Source organism: Sinocyclocheilus grahami, unplaced genomic scaffold (assembly GCF_001515645.1).
Source record: "Sinocyclocheilus grahami isolate Dianchi unplaced genomic scaffold, SAMN03320097.WGS_v1.1 scaffold158.1, whole genome shotgun sequence".
Taxonomy (NCBI): Eukaryota; Metazoa; Chordata; class Actinopteri; order Cypriniformes; family Cyprinidae; genus Sinocyclocheilus; species Sinocyclocheilus grahami.
In genome coordinates this window covers 154,163-171,076 of record NW_015505337.1, presented here as the reverse complement: position 1 = coordinate 171,076, position 16,914 = coordinate 154,163, and the positions used below count along the sequence as shown (strand labels likewise).

Here is a 16,914-nt window from a genome sequence, read left to right as displayed (position 1 = left end):
CCATAAACACAATCAAGCCTAGAAAAAAAAACAGTGAACCACCCCTTTAATTTTTTTCTGACATGTTGGTGTTATAGAAAGATATAATTGTCAATATATATATATATACACACACACATGCACACACATTTTTAAAGAGTTTTAAGAGTTTTTAAAATAAATGAATACTTTTATTCAGCAAAGACACATTAAATTGATCAAAATGACAGTAACGGCATTTATAATGTTACAAAAGTTTTCTATTTCAAATAAATACCGTTCTTTTGAACTTTCTCAAAGAATTTTCCACAAAATTATTTAACAGCAAAAACTGTTTTCAATATTAATAATAAGAAGAAATGTTTCTTGAGCAGAAAATCAGCATATTAGAATGATTTCTGAAGGATCATGTGACACTGAAGACTGGAGTAATGATGCTGAAAATTCAGCTTTGCATCACAGGAATAAATTACATCTTAAAATATATTAAAATAGAAAACAGTTATTTAAAATTGCAATACCATTTCACAATATTACTGTTTTTACTTTTAATCAAAATACATTCAAATAAATCTTACTAACCCAAAACTTTTGAACGGTTGTGTACATCCATGTATATATACAGTATATATATATATATATATAAAATAAATAAATATAAAACATCCAACCAAAATCACCTGATTCTAATGGATTCACAAGTTTCAAAATCAATGTTCAAAAGCAGCGGTTCTAATCCTGTTCCTCGCGTCGCCCTGCTGCACACGCTCTGCTCTGCATCTCTCTCTCAATCTCTCACTCAGATCATCAGCTCAGCTCCAACAATGAACTGTTCTAATTATACACTTATTTTCACATAGCTATAAGAAGCATTATACATAGACGCGCGTGTGGTTGCCGTACTGTATTAAAGCTTTAATCAGGATAAAACCGTATATTAAAAGCTAACATAAGCAATAGCATTTACAAATAACAGCGGATCTAAAAGTATGAGACAACAACAAACAAAAAACATTGGCCTACTATTAAAAGCTGTGCTTGCACAGGTTCTGCACGATCCTCTTCAATAATATCCTCTGCTTCTCAATCGGGCTCAAAGTGATAAACGATATTAACGATGCCGCTGTTTACAATACAACCGAAACACATGCCACTGAGGTGAGGGGTGGGACGATTAGACTCGCACTAGAGGCGGTTTAGCCAATCACAACACACTGGGCTAGCTAACCAATCAGATCCCATCGCCTATTTCTGAGGGCGGGGTTTCATAAAAACAGGAAAAGATCAGCCCGTTTCTCAGAGAAGGGACAGAGAGGTGTGGAATAAAGGTAAATTGTGTGAAAAATAATTAACACATGTTAGACTGCACCCCATAAACACAATCAAGCCTAGAAAAAAAAACAGTGAACCACCCCTTTAATTTTTTTCTGACATGTTGGTGTTATAGAAAGATATAATTGTCAATATATATATATATACACACACACATGCACACACATTTTTAAAGAGTTTTAAGAGTTTTTAAAATAAATGAATACTTTTATTCAGCAAAGACACATTAAATTGATCAAAATGACAGTAACGGCATTTATAATGTTACAAAAGTTTTCTATTTCAAATAAATACCGTTCTTTTGAACTTTCTCAAAGAATTTTCCACAAAATTATTTAACAGCAAAAACTGTTTTCAATATTAATAATAAGAAGAAATGTTTCTTGAGCAGAAAATCAGCATATTAGAATGATTTCTGAAGGATCATGTGACACTGAAGACTGGAGTAATGATGCTGAAAATTCAGCTTTGCATCACAGGAATAAATTACATCTTAAAATATATTAAAATAGAAAACAGTTATTTAAAATTGCAATACCATTTCACAATATTACTGTTTTTACTTTTAATCAAAATACATTCAAATAAATCTTACTAACCCAAAACTTTTGAACGGTTGTGTACATCCATGTATATATACAGTATATATATATATATATATAAAATAAATAAATATAAAACATCCAACCAAAATCACCTGAACACACATCACATTATAACTGTCATTTTATTTATCATAACTCGGCATTTTGTCATTGTCGGCTTGTGTTTTCCCAATATAATATATATTTTAATAAAAGTAACATAATATTTTTCATATCTTTTGGTTGTTGTTGTTCATAATGAACTGTGAGAGGACGTATTGAGTACCTGTTGTTCCCACAGGCCAGAATCTGGAGCTGTGTGCTGATGATCATGGAGCAGTCGATCCCACACAGCACACGCTGGGCTTCAAAATCAGCTGGCAAACTCACCTGCTGTGGGCAGTTGTGGCAGTCTTGAGTGGCCAATCCCAGCCGGCCTGTTGGACAGAGGGATAACAAAGAGTGAGTGTGATAGAGAGAGGGAAAGAGAGGGAGAGGAGGACGATGGAGCACAAAATGCCAGGTCTGCCTGGAGGCTACAAGAGTACAAAGAGAAACCCAAAGAAACACAGTGTTTGAGTGAAAAGTGATGTTGCTCATTTACCGTTATCTCCTCGCCCCCAGGAGAAAACCTCTCGCTCATTGGTCACTGCCAGGACATGCGACGCTCCACAAGACACTTGAACCAACTCATAACCCAGCAGAGCCTCCACTATCTTGGGCTAAATACAAAGACGGCAACATGAAGAACCACAAATACAATTAAAACTAGATTTATACATGTTGTAAAGAAAATGTAAGTGGTGTTTGACTGTACAAACTTGAACAGACATTGCTAAATTAATAAATATACCATTTCAGTGTTTAAAAAAAACATAAAATGCTTGTACATCATTCATGTAAAACCCTAATGGTCAAGTCAAAGTTCTGTCAATTTGCCCAAAATTCTGCAGTCTTTAATTATTATTTATATATTGTTATCATATTTATTAATATTTTTAATGTGCCTTTATTTAATATTTTCAATTTGTTTTAATTTATTTTTATTTATGTTTTAGTAGTAAATACAAAGACGGCAACATGAAGAACCACAAATACAATTAAAACTAGATTTATACATGTTGTAAAGAAAATGTAAGTGGTGTTTGACTGTACAAACTTGAACAGACATTGCTAAATTAATAAATATACCATTTCAGTGTTTAAAAAAAACATAAAATGCTTGTACATCATTCATGTAAAACCCTAATGGTCAAGTCAAAGTTCTGTCAATTTGCCCAAAATTCTGCAGTTTTTAATTATTATTTATATATTGTTATAATATTTATTAATATTTTTAATGTGCCTTTATTTAATATTTTCAATTTGTTTTAATTTATTTTTATTTATGTTTTAGTAGTTTTAGTACTTCAACCTAAACTGAATTTATTCCAACATTTCTAATTTTATGCTTTTCATCTAATATTCATATTTTTTCAGCTTTATTTCAGTTAACAAAAACTTTTTTTTTAAATAGTGGGGACACTTTACAATAAGATTCAATTAGTTAATGTTAGTTCATGTATTAACTAACATGAATGAACAATACATTTATTACAATATTTATTCATCTTTGCTAATGTTAGTTAATGAAAATGCAGTCGTTCATTGTTAGTTCATGTTAATTCACAGTGCATTAACTAATGTTAACAAGCACAACTTTTGATTTTAATAATGCATTAGTAAATGTTGAAATTAACATGAACTAAGACTAATAAATGGTGTAGAAGTATTGTTCATTCTTAGTTCATGTTACTAACTAATGTTAACTAATATACCTTATTGTAAAGCATTGCCAAAATAGTTTAAGTTTTAGTTAACAATACCAATTATCCCAGGCCAGCAGGTCATCTTTATTGTGGAGCCCTGAGGTCAATGTTTAGGATTACTTTGTTTAATTAGCTTGCTTAGCAAGCATCACTAATCATTCCATTGTGAAACAATAGGTCTTTATATATTGGGTTGTCGAAATCTACCTGTGTCACATCGTTGAAGTTCCCATGTCCAAGACAACCATTGCTTCCACTTCCAAATGTCATGATTATACCTCTGTCTGCAAAACCAAACTGAGCAGATTATAGTAGCTGCTGCTAATAAACAAAGAATTAAACAAAAACTTTTCCTCCGTCAGTTCAAACCGCTGGATGAGAAGCTGGAAGTGAGGACCTTTAATCCTCTGTATCTGCTGGTGACTAATGATTCCCCCACAGAGACGAATGCTAACAGCATATCCTTTACTTTAGCGCAGACAAATGTACACCGCTGTGCTACAATGCCAGGGGACAAGAGATTAGCTTTCGCAGTCTGAACAAATGGTGCTTAATGAGCTCTGTAGGAAGGATCGTAAAAAGGGGTGATTAGATCCCCCTTTCAAACTTTATCACAAATGTTTAAATTACTCTTGTGTTTAATTTCACATAGACAGGTCCATTTTTTTGCTTCAGGCCAAGAATTGTCCACTCAGGCAAGAAAAGAGCATCTGATGGACATGTAAACGTTCTTTGTTTTGGTTTTATGTTGCATTATGGATGGACAAATCTGACGTCACAACAATATGCTGAGACCTGCATGGAAAATTCTGGATTGTAAGAAGCATACCTGTAAGGCAGGTGGAGAAGAGATCGCCACATGAGACAGATTTGATCGTGACACCAGACTGTCCTTCCAGGAAGCGGGAGATAAACTGGGGCTGCATCTGCTCAATAGCGCCGGGCAGAGTGGGCTCACCAGATCCAACCGAGGGGGCCTGGCATAGAGTCAAACCGAAATAAACACTGAAAACTGAAATAAAATAGGATTTATATTCAATTGGGAAGAAAAATTATCATCACACCTCCCATGTGATGAGCTGCCCAGATTTGGTGACGCCCATCTTCTGGGTGCGGCCCAGGGACACTTGAATAACCTCTGTGTTTAACATGGGCAGACGCAGAGGAGTGGAAATGCCACTGCCCCAGGTGTACACTGAAGATAAAGGCAATGGGTGCATCATCTTTGTTGAACTTAGACTGGACAGCCCTCCTAATGAAACAAATGGCACCAAAAAACCTTCATGCAGACAGTGAAACCAAGAGAGCTAAATAAAGACTTACTATGAATAAAATAAAATAAAATGGGTATAAACATAATATTTAATCAGCTATAAACCTAAGGCTGTATTAATAAAATATTTAATGATTCTTTAAAACAAAATAATAGAAAATAGGAGCCTATATAAGGAAATAAGATCCCACCCCTGGGTCTGGTACCAGTTACACGTCCACCAGGTCTGCCATGAGGGCCTGTCTGTACAGTAGAATGTGGCTTTTCTATTCTAAAAAGAGAATAATTTCATCAAATAAGGAGGACCAGCAAACAAAGTATATAGTTGTCTATTTAGTGGCCAAACAAAACGCATTTATAATACATAACATGTCCAAAAACAGCCAAATTAAATACAGTACAAAACAAAACAAAATTAGTGGCCAAACAAAATACATTTACAATATGTAACCCAAGTCCAAAACAGTACTATTAAATGCTGTATAAAATAAAATAATAAAAAGTGGGCAACCAAAATGCATTTACATTAATTAACCCAAGTCCGAAACAGTACTATTAAATGTTGTAAAAAATAAAATTATATAAAAATAAGAAAAATGGCCAAATAAAATGCATTTACAGTTCTTAAAATTGTACAGTAAATACTTAACAAACAGTACAATTAAATGCAGTAGAAAAGTACAAATAAAATAAGTGGCAAAACAAAATGCATTTACAATACGTAACCCAAGTCCAAAACAGTATACTATTAAATGCTGTATAAAATTAAATAAATAAAATAAAATAAAATAATACAAAGTGCATTTACAATTCTTAACCCAAGTCCGAAACAGTACTATTAAATGTTGTAAAAAATTAAATAAAATAAATTACAATTTTAAAAAGAAATTAAAAAGAAAAATGGCCAAATAAAATGCATTTACAGTTCTTAACACTATACAGTAATTACTTCCCAAACAATACAATTACATGCGGTAGAAAAGTAAACTTTCAAATGATAAAGTCCTACCTGCGCATTTTGACGTTGCCTATGTCAGTGTAGAGATTAAGCAATGGCCGGATGCAGACGGGATGAGCCATTATCTCATTGAGTTGGGGCCTTTTGGATGGGTCCAGATTCAGCATGTTAAGAATGAGTTGTCTCAGTTCTGAGCTGTAACGATCTGAAATGGGGGCAAATGTGCCACTCATGATCTTCAGCACCAAAGCTGGCAGGTTCTGACAACAGAGAAGTTGCTTCGTTTGTCATTCAACATTCATTTAAGGAACAAAGAATTTTGTGATGTTCAGATTCTTTCAAATCAAGACAAATCAATAAGAAAATATATCTTACTGCTGCCTCGAAAGCTCTCTTGAGACTAGCAAGCTCGTAAAGCACACAGCCTAGGGCCCAAATGTCACTCTTCTGGTTGTATGGCTTTCCTTCACACAGTTCTGGAGAGATATAACACGGTGTCCCCACAACCTGTCATGAAAAGGAGAATTTGAACTGTAACTAAATCGCATACAGTCAAATTCAAATAATTGGTGAGGTACTTACAGTATAAGCTTTGCTCTTGCTGACAAGAATTTTCGAGATTCCAAAGTCTCCTATTTTTACTATCATCTGGTGCTTGTCTAGGAGTATGTTCTGGGTTTTGAGGTCCCGATGTAGGATGAGTTTATTGTGCACGTGATAAAGGGCCAATAAGATCTGAACAAAGAAGTGTAATATGGTGTCCTCATCTAACAGGGAGTTGCAGCGCTTCTGTATGTAATCGGCCAGGGTTCCACCTACAATAATCATAAAGAGACAAATGATTATATATACTAAGATTATTGACTACATGCATGTTGTTTTGAATCATAATTCAAAATGCTTACAAACTAGTCATATTAAAAGCAGCAGAAATTCAATTCTGTGCTACCAATGCGACCATACCTTATAATTTAAATAATACATAAATACTTTTGGATCACAATAATACATATTATGAATTTTGTTCCTGATATAAACTGTCGGAACAGATTAAGTGACCATCCAAACATGAGTGAAGAAAGTGTATGCCTGGAGCGTATTCCATTGCGATCATCAGCGCCTTGTCCTCAAGGAAGTTTTCATAATACTCAATTATGTTGGGGTGGCTGAGCAACTTGAGGACTTGGCATTCATTCTGGGCCGCGAGGCGTTCATCACGAGTCATCTGCTCAACTGGGATTTCCTTCAAGATCACCAGCGCGCCATCAGTGCGTCTGCGACAAAGGTGCACTATCCTGTAACAAATACATAAATCAGGATACTGGTCAATAAGCGGATTTGTTACATTCACAGAATGTGAGAATTTCAAGTTTAATAGCTGAATTTAAAGTTTTTACATTTCAGCTGTCTATTTTATCATACTTTTAAAATGAGCACTTATTATGGAAATAATATACTTTAAAAGAATACACTTAAGTATGAACTGAATATAATTTTTCAGACACTTAATTGCAATTAAATGAAAATGTATTATAGCCTAGTTTAAATTTACAGTAAATACAATTAGCTAAACTTTAGTGTGCTTTTTGACCCACTTAAGTAGGACTTAATTACATTGTTACATGTCATTTCATAATTACTTCTATTGTCTTTGAAATATGTAGGCTAAATATACCGACAAGCATTTATGAACTGAAATACAGTCATAATGTCATTACTATTGAAACTTATACGTCATATATTTATAATTACACTTTTGTAATGAAGTTGCAATTTAGTTTGGTTAACTTTAAATGTACCGAATAACACACTAGAGGTTAAATTATACTCAAGTACTTTCCATGTGCTTTGGTCAACACATCAAAATAAGTGTACGTCTTTAAATCACGACAAAATATTAATAAACCATAAAGATTTCAAATGTAACCTACTTTAAAGTAAAAGTTTTAATTTGACGTTATTACAAAGTGCATATTGAAGTGTACTCTCATGACTCTTAAAGTGTTCTCAAATATGTTTAAGCTTTAAACTTTGAGATTTGAGTACAGATTTCACACAGTGCCCATACTTTAACTTTAAGAAAGTTTACCCTCTGTTTGCTACTAGACATTCCGGTTACGGTTCCAAATTACGATAGAAATTCCAATAGGAACGCTTTAAACATTGCTGTTTTGGCAGGCAAATTTAAAAGGAGTAGGGCGAGCTATTCACTGCTTAACATCTCTTGTGTCGAAATTTGACTCAAACTCTTAATGCAACTGTAACTCGTTGAATTGGGTGATAATGGCTGTGTAACTCTCCTGATGGAATGCGGAAACGCGAGAAAGTGATGCTCTGTGTGTCCCGCTAGCTCGCTCTGATTCTGGGAGGAGCGCTGCAGATTAGAAGATCTCCACAGAGTTTCTCAAGTAAAACGTTTACCGTGTTTAAACGCGCAAAAAAGTCATTTTTTGTAAAGCAGCTAGTTTAAACAAACGAGCACGCGTCATTAAATCCACTTTTCGAACTATTAACGGGTTCGTGGTTGTATTTACCCGAATGCTCCTCTCCCGACCACTTTTATCTTCTCGTACTTCTCCATGTTTGCTGGCTGCTAAAGGCGCCCTGCTAGACAACGCTTCCTACCCCTACAGAGTAGGGATGGGCGATACCCCTTGTTTTGTTTTCGATATTTTGATATCGATACCGATTCTTCTGCACTAAACTTTTAGATTATCAAATTTATTAAATTATTAAATTACTAAGAGTAAAATGGGTAACGAAAACCACTTAACTTTATGTTTAAAACCCATTTTAACCCGGTTAATCCCAAATTTTTTCCCAGACATGAAAATATCCAAATGATGTGTCATTAGTAACCCTTTGAAATAATCAATACTTTTTTTCTTTTTTGGAAAAGTGTGTGAAAATTGGTATTTTATGGTCAGTCACAATTGTAACCGGTGGGATAATGTGTATACTGAATTAACATGTTTCTGCAGTCTTAAAAATTGTTATATATCTTAGCCCAGCTATTTTAAACAGTTTGATCACTTTCTAGCTATGTTTGCTCCAATTTTAAATTGTTTATTTTGAGATAACTCAAACATATATGTTTTTTTTTTTCTGTCCTCTGATAAGCATTGTTCAGGGCTGCCATTCCCAAAAGCTTTAATGCTTTCTCATGATACTTTTGGGAAACGCAGCCCTGTTTGTGTCATTAGTAACCCTTTGAAATAATCAATACTTTTTTTCTTTTTTGGAAAAGTGTGTGAAAATTGGTATTTTATGGTCAGTCACAATTGTAACCGGTGGGATAATGTGTATACTGAATTAACATGTTTCTGCAGTCTTAAAAATTGTTATATATCTTAGCCCAGCTATTTTAAACAGTTTGATCACTTTCTAGGGTTACTATTATGCATAAATAACCCTTATACAACATTGATAGGAATACTGAGATCAAATACAAAAAAATACAACCATCAACGTATTTCAAAATTGTTACTTTTTTGTAACATATATCATCACATTTTTATATTAGTGCGACCAGTATTACAACATTAATATTCTAACTTATTTGTAACATTTGAACTTTTGATTTAGTGCAATATTTTGTACTGCCATTAGGGACTGCCAGTGAATGGCTGTTGCATGCATAAAATGCAACCTTTTTATTCTGACAGTGTATGATTTCTATTAACATTACAGAGTAGAACATGATCAATATTATCTTTCAACGTTCAGTTTAAATAATTGTAATTGCACAAACTATGTAGGCTACAATTTCAATTTGTTTATTGTGAAATAACTCAAACATTTATGTTTTATTTTTTCTGTCCTCTGATAAGCATTGTTCAGGGCTGCCATTCCCAAAAGCTTTAATGCTTTCTCATGATACTTTTGGGAAACGCAGCCCTGTTTGTATGCACTGTCAGCAGTGAGTGAACGCTCTCTGTGATGGATTAGTTCTTGCAACATTTGCGTGTGTTCAGATGAGCAGGAAAATAGTTCTATCCTACACAATTAATCGCTAACAAAGGTTATTCGTCCAATTCAATGCATATTGTACGCATTATTATTATTATTATTATTTTTGTTAAATAAACAAAACCACTGGTAAATAAAACGCACCTTAGGATCGATATTTTTGTTTGAGTATCGATACTTCGGATCGATACGCCCATCCCTACTACAGAGTTCTAAAGGGGACAAAATACAGCAAGTGAGCAGGGGAACTGACTCTGACCCCATCATTTTGTCAAGGGTTATGCTAATCAAAGATGTAAACACAAATTTAGTATTGAGGTGAGCAAAGTCATTATTAAATCAACTACTGAAAAACTCCTATCAAAGTTTGCCTCTTTTTTTTTTTTTTTACAGCTGACTAAGTTTGTGATCAGTTGTTAGGTAACAGTGCGCAGCTCAATGATGCAGAAAATACAATTCTGAATGCTTTTCCTCAAAGCTAGAGATAAATAATCCTCAGGACAAGTCCTGTCAGTGACCCTTTCCTCCGGCATCTGTACAATTATCTGCTTCCTTTTTATGCTTTGTAAGCCTATTCAGACTAGATCTTTAAAGTGGGTTGAATCACAGATTATTTTCAACACCACACAATACAGGTAAAACCATTAACTGTGACCAGTGGACTAAACTTAAGACTGCCTCTACACCACCTGCCTATTATGCTGTCAACTTGATTCTCAATAAGAAGATTGGTCACTGGTGATTTGATGGCCTATGACTGAGACAATGTGTCCTACAAAATATTGAAAGTATGTTTTTGGTGGCCTAATGACTTTTTGGCCTGATTAGACCACAGCTAGATTTGAGGTTTACATTTCAGAAGCACATAAAGGGCCCTTGTTTGCAAAATGAACATTTCCTCACATCAGACATGGTATTATTGGTCTTTTTCAGAATCTTTTAATGAATAATAATGTAATAATATTTCATTTTATTTTTATTTTACAATTTTATTGGATGAAACACTGGAGGAGTTTTGAAGTGATAGTTCGGCTGTATTTTTTGTTTGAAGAAATAATTGACTCCAAATTTTAACATCTTTTAATGTCTTTGTAAACCCTATATGATTTTTTTTCTTCCATGAAACAAAAAAGGAGATATTTATAGCAGAAGTCCATGCTTGTTAATAGCAAAAAAAGCAGTTCTTTGAAATAAAATCATTATTTTTGTCAAGTTTCACAAGATTCAAGAGGATAAATCATCTTCTCTGTTCATGCTTACAAAGTTCAGTGTTGTTTTAGTATCATTGTTATACTATTATAGTTCTTGTTATTATCTTAAATTATTTCTGTTTTCATTTTAGTTAAAGCCTTAGTAATTTTATTGTGTTTTTGTTATTTTTATTAGTTTTTTTTTAAATACATTTATAGTTTTTAAGTTTTAGTTTATTTAGATTTAGTAGTACTTCAGCTTAAACTAAATTGTTATTTATAAACAGTATATATATATATATATATATATATAAACAGATACCATTAATACAGGTAACGTGTGGAGGACAGAGGAGCCTCTTAAAGAAGTTGTTACAGGTCTGTGAGAGCCAGAAATCTTGCTTGTTTGTAGGTGACCAAATACTTATTTTACCGAGGAATTTACCAATTAATTCTTTAAAAATCCTACAATGTGATTTTCTGGATTTTTTTTCTAATTTTGTCTCTCATAGTTGAGGTATACCTATGATGAAAATTACAGGCCTCTCTCATATTTTTAAGTGGGAGAACTTGCACAATTGTTGGCTGACTAAATACTTTTTTGCCCCACTGTATATATGTAGGAAAGTATTTTCCTTTAGTTTCACTTTTTTCACTTAGAGGTTGCTCACCACACACCACATCAGTTATCTGATAATACACAGCACTCTACACCTTACCTACATCAGAGTAATCCTGTCACTATTCAGCCTACAATTTCACATTCTGTTCCTGAGCACTTTACATCTCTCTCTACATCCAAATCATTACATGCAGAACCTGTAACTGTTGTTCCTTCTCCAATCTATCCTGTAGCATCGCTAAGCGTGTGCCCCCAACAGGTAAAATTGACTACTGTAGATGTTTACCCTTCTACAACAGTGCAGCCATCCTTGTCTTTTGATAGACATACCTATAGTCTAGGGCAGTCAGGTGCCAACCTTACATCTCTAGCTAAACCAAATATGTCTCAAGATTCAACAGGGACCAGCTATGCCCAGCAACCTACCTTTTTAGTCCCAGCAGACTCTCAACCTCATCCTCCAATAGGTCAGTTTCAACAACCTGTTAGGCAACTGCAGTTTAGGCCACAGCCATTATCAGTACTTAGTGTTCCTGGTGTACAGCCACCAGCCCCAGTCAATATGATGGACATGTTGATTGCTAGCTCCTTTGGTATACCCAAACCAGCTCTGCTTAAATTTGATAGTGGTAAGGAGTCTGACTTTGCCCTACTCAAAATGGCACTAGACAGTCTCATAGGTGGCCATGCGCATCTCACAGAGCAGTTTAAATATCAAGTGCTGCTAGACAGATTAAAGCTACCAAGTGCCTACAAATTAGCACAAGCCTACATGCATGACCCCACTCCATACACGACTGCATTGCAAGCCCTCCAAGACAAATATGGGCAACCCCGTCAACTTGTACAGAGTGAACTTGGAGCTATATTGAACTCTCCACCAGTCAGAGTAGGGGATGCTGAAGCATTTGATAACTTTGCGTTCTCAATACACGGTCTTGTGGGCATGCTTCGTTCTTTGGAGGGTGAGAATGGCTACGAACTGAAATGTGGCTCACACGTAGACAGATTTTAGTCAAACTGCCTGCCAGCTACTGTGATGGGTTTGTTGAGCATTGTCTAAGCCGTGGTATACTTATCACAGGGACAGACAAAACATACACTCTTCTGGACCTATCAGCATGGCTTCAGCTAAAATCACAGGCAAAGCGCATCTCCAGCAGAGCTGTTGACATGTTTCAAGATCAGATGAAGCCTTGGAGGAAAGGGAAGATAAGTCAGAGTCAGCCATCATCTTCTGTGTACTACAACACCAGTAGTAGTCCAGATAAATTACCCTTTACCTCTTCATCTCACCGTATCTTCCCGCCAAAGCCCAGAGACAAGCCTAAACCTTACTGTCCATATTGTGACACGCGTGAGCACTCTCTCAGTTTGTGTTCAAAATTCAAGTCACTGACAACTACCCAGATCGCAGAGTGGCTTGAAGGCAAAAGTTGTTACCGCTGTGGACGCAATAGCAAATCTTAGGCTTGTACCCTCAAGAAGCCCTGTAATATATGTCAGAAGCAGCATCTCACAGTACTACATGATGTGAATATACAGGAGCCCAACAAGATTCTCATGGTTAGTACCCCTCCAGGTACCATTTATCTTGACCGTCCCAACCGTCCTCAACAGGTCATGTTAAAGGTGGTCAAAGTACTTTTGCATAATGCCGAACATTCACTTGAGGCATATACTTTGCTGGACGATGGTTCTGAGCGGACTGTCCTCCTTTCTTCCGCTGCACATTATCTCCAGCTACAGAAAGAACCAGAAACACTCTCACTGAGAACTGTACGACATGAGGTTGTTCACCTGAAAGGCGCATCTGTTTCTTTCGAAATTTCCCCAGCTGACAACCCAAGACATAGATACAAGATCGATCATGCATTCACAGCTGATGACCTGGGTCTTTCAGAGTATAGTTACCCAGTGAAAGTACTGATGAAGAAGTACAGGCACTTACAGGGGCTGCCAATCCCAGCATTTGACAAAGTGAGACCTGTACTATTGGTTGGTTCCGACTTTCCACAAACCTACTCAGCCTGTTCGTGTTGGCCCTTCTGGGGGACCTATAGCAATATGTACTTCACTTGGTTGGACACATCAAGGTCCTGCAGCTTGATTTCTCTCCCCTTTTATGAGCAGCAGTGTTTCTTTACTGCAGTTGAACCTACCCACTTTCATCTTCAGAAGCATGTGGAGAAATTGTGGCAAATTGACACTTTGCCCTATATCAGTGAGAAAACCGCCACCCGATCCAAGCTTGATCAGCAAGCATTTGACTTGCTTGAGCAGCGCACTGTAAGGGTAAATGTAAATGGCATCATGAGATATGCCACACCACTTCTCAGACGGAAGGATAGTCCTTGTCTAAAAGCACCCAAATCCGCTTGTCTTTCACTGCTTTGAAGTACAGAGCGAAGGATCGTAAATTGCACTGAACAAGCCATGACATATTGTCAAGAGATCCAGAAGCTGGAAACTGCAGGCTATGTAAAGAGATTGGCAGTCCTTGTTGTGCCACATATGCGCTACAAAGACATGTGAAAGACAACAGTGAAGGCTACGAAGATGTTCAAAGGTCTGTAGAACAGGCATTCTATGTTGATAACTGTTTGCAGAGTCTTGACTCCCCAGAGAAAGCCTGTAACCTCATCGACAGGATGTGCAGTCATTTGTCTTCTGGTGGGTTTGAAATCCGCCAGTGGGCCAGTAATGTACCTGCTGTAGTAGAAACCTTCCAGTTGAAGCCAGCACTGAACTGTGGCTTTCGGAACACAGTTCAGACCCACAAGAGCCAGCTTTAGGTCTCCGTTGGAATTGTCTCACTGACCACCTTGGATACCAACATCGCCAAGTTGACTACTCTGAACCCACACAACGAAATGTGTACAAAGTACTGGCTACACAGTACGACCCACTGGGATATCTTATACCCTTCACAAAAAAAGCGAAAATACTGATTCAAGATCTCTGGAAACTCAAGATTGGTTGGGATGACATCATCCACCGGGAAAGCCTGTTATTACAATGGCAAGCCTGGGAGGCCGAACTAGCCAATTTGCACACTGTTGAGATACCCAGAGCATACATACCACCATGTGCTGACACAGAAGGCACACAGAGAACCATCCATATCTTCTGTGATGCCTCTGAACGGTCACTTACCTTCACACTCAAGTTCAGCAAAACCAGATCCATGTAGCCTTTGTGATGGCAAGGTCCAGAGTGGCGCCCCACAAACAGATATCAATGCCCCGTTTGGAGCTTTGTGCAGCTCTCACAGGAGCACAGCTGGCAAAATTGCTCAGTAAAGAGCTGTCTATTCCTGCGAGTGATATTATTCTATGGACCGATTCGACAACAGTCCTGAGCTGGCTGAGATCAGACTCCTGTCACTACAAAGTCTTCGTCGGGACACGCATCGCTGAAATCCAGGACAAGACTTTAGGGTCAAATTGGCAATATGTCAATACCACCGATAACCTAGCGGATGACCTGACTAGGGGGAAGACTTTGTTAGAGTTTAGCAAATCTCAGCGCTGGAGTCAAGGACCACTGTTCCTCCATCAACATCCCAACACTTGGCCATCCCTGCCTGAATTAGCAGCTCCTGATGACCGTGATGAGCTGAAAAAACAATCATTCTGTGGAAATGCATGTCTTGTCAAGTCTCAACCTGACATCTCCAATATTAAGAGTTGGAAAGAACTGTTGAAGGCTACTCACCAGTCCCTTCATGGGGCGGCTGCTATCATGACTGCAGCAGATACCATAGCAGCTGAACTACACCTGTTAAGACAAGCTCAGAAGGACAGCTTCCCAGAAGAGGTGGCTGCGCTGACCAAAGGTAAATCCATATCTGCCCAGGGTCATCTTGCTTCACTTTCCGCTGAGTATGATCAAAAACTTGACTCAGTCCGAGTCGGGGGACGACTCCGCCGAGCTGAGGGCCTAGATCCAGACACAATACATCCCATAATACTAGATCCTAAACATCATATTACAATGCTCTTAATCAAAGAATATGACAACCAGCTTCTGCATCCAGGACCAGAACGGGTCTTAGGTGAAATCAGACACAAGTATTGGATCCTGCGTGGCAGAGAATCCATCAAGAAGCACCAGTACAATTGTGAGACTTGTCAAAAGTGCAAGTCCTGTAATTCCGAAGATGGCAGACTTGCCCCCTCACGGCTAAGACTGTACAAACCACCTTTCTGGTCTACTGGTTTAGACTGTTTTGGCCCTTTCACTATTAAGATAGGTAGATGCACAGAGAAGCGCTGGGGCATCATATTCAAATGTATGACAACAAGTTGCATACATCTTGATCTTTTAGAGAGCATGGACATGGATGCCTTCCTGATGGCATTAAGACGATTTGTATCATGTCGTGGTAAGCCATATGAGATACTGCTGATAGAGGCACAAACTTCAGAGGAGGAGCCACTGAACTCCAGGAAGTCTTCGCATCGTTACAAGGTCCACTTGAAGAACATCTAGCCGGCCAGGAAATTGCTTTCCAGTTTAACCCTCCACATTCTCCACACTTTGGAGGAACCTGGGAGCGAGAGGTACGGTCGGTGAAAACTGCTCTTCGGGTAGTCTTGGGCAATCGAACAGTGACTGAAGCAGTCTTGCGTACAGTGTTGGTAGAGGTTGAGGGAATCCTCAACTCTAAGCCATTAGGTTACGTTTCATCAGATGTTGCCGACCCAGACCCTGTCACACCGAATCTGTTACTGATGGGTCGTCGGGATGCCTCATTCCTACAAGCAATGTACTCATCTAGTGATCTGTTAGGGAGAAGACGGTGGCGACACAGCCAAATTTTAGCCGATCACTTTTGGGTAAACTTTATCCGGCATTACTTACCAAGCCTACAGGCCCGCCAAAAATGACAAAAGGACACTGCCAATCTGAGTACCGAACAGATCGTCATGATAGTTGATCCACAGTTGCCCCGAGCTTTGTGGCCTATTGGCAGAGTAACTAAAACTTTTGCAGGAGTAGATAATCGTATACGCACTGCAGAAGTGCAAGTGAAAGGGCGCACTTATCTACGGCCTGTTGCCCGGTTAGTTAAGTTGCCATCGTGGGAGGATGAGGAAGAAAATAGTAACTGACAATGAGACTTTCCTAAATAATTACAAATTTAGATACTAAATTTGGGGGCGGCAATGTAGGAAAGTATTTTCCTTTAGTTTC

General features: G+C 37.3%; 1 protein-coding gene across 1 annotated transcript in view; it reads right to left on the bottom strand.

Moving 5' to 3' along the window:
* Nucleotides 1–8,522, bottom strand: part of LOC107592757 (serine/threonine-protein kinase Nek8) — a 13,822-nt gene extending 5,300 nt beyond the window's left edge. The window contains exons 1-11 of the mRNA XM_016282307.1: nt 8,469–8,522; nt 7,024–7,229; nt 6,517–6,749; nt 6,310–6,441; nt 5,986–6,194; nt 5,168–5,247; nt 4,768–4,955; nt 4,533–4,680; nt 3,911–3,987; nt 2,500–2,617; nt 2,182–2,332 (exon numbers count right to left, since the gene is read on the bottom strand). Coding sequence (XP_016137793.1) covers nt 2,182–2,332; nt 2,500–2,617; nt 3,911–3,987; nt 4,533–4,680; nt 4,768–4,955; nt 5,168–5,247; nt 5,986–6,194; nt 6,310–6,441; nt 6,517–6,749; nt 7,024–7,229; nt 8,469–8,515 — 1,589 coding nt within the window. The 5' untranslated portion in view covers nt 8,516–8,522. The remainder of the gene's footprint in view (nt 1–2,181; nt 2,333–2,499; nt 2,618–3,910; nt 3,988–4,532; nt 4,681–4,767; nt 4,956–5,167; nt 5,248–5,985; nt 6,195–6,309; nt 6,442–6,516; nt 6,750–7,023; nt 7,230–8,468) is intronic.
* Between the last annotated feature and the right edge of the window lie 8,392 nt (nt 8,523–16,914).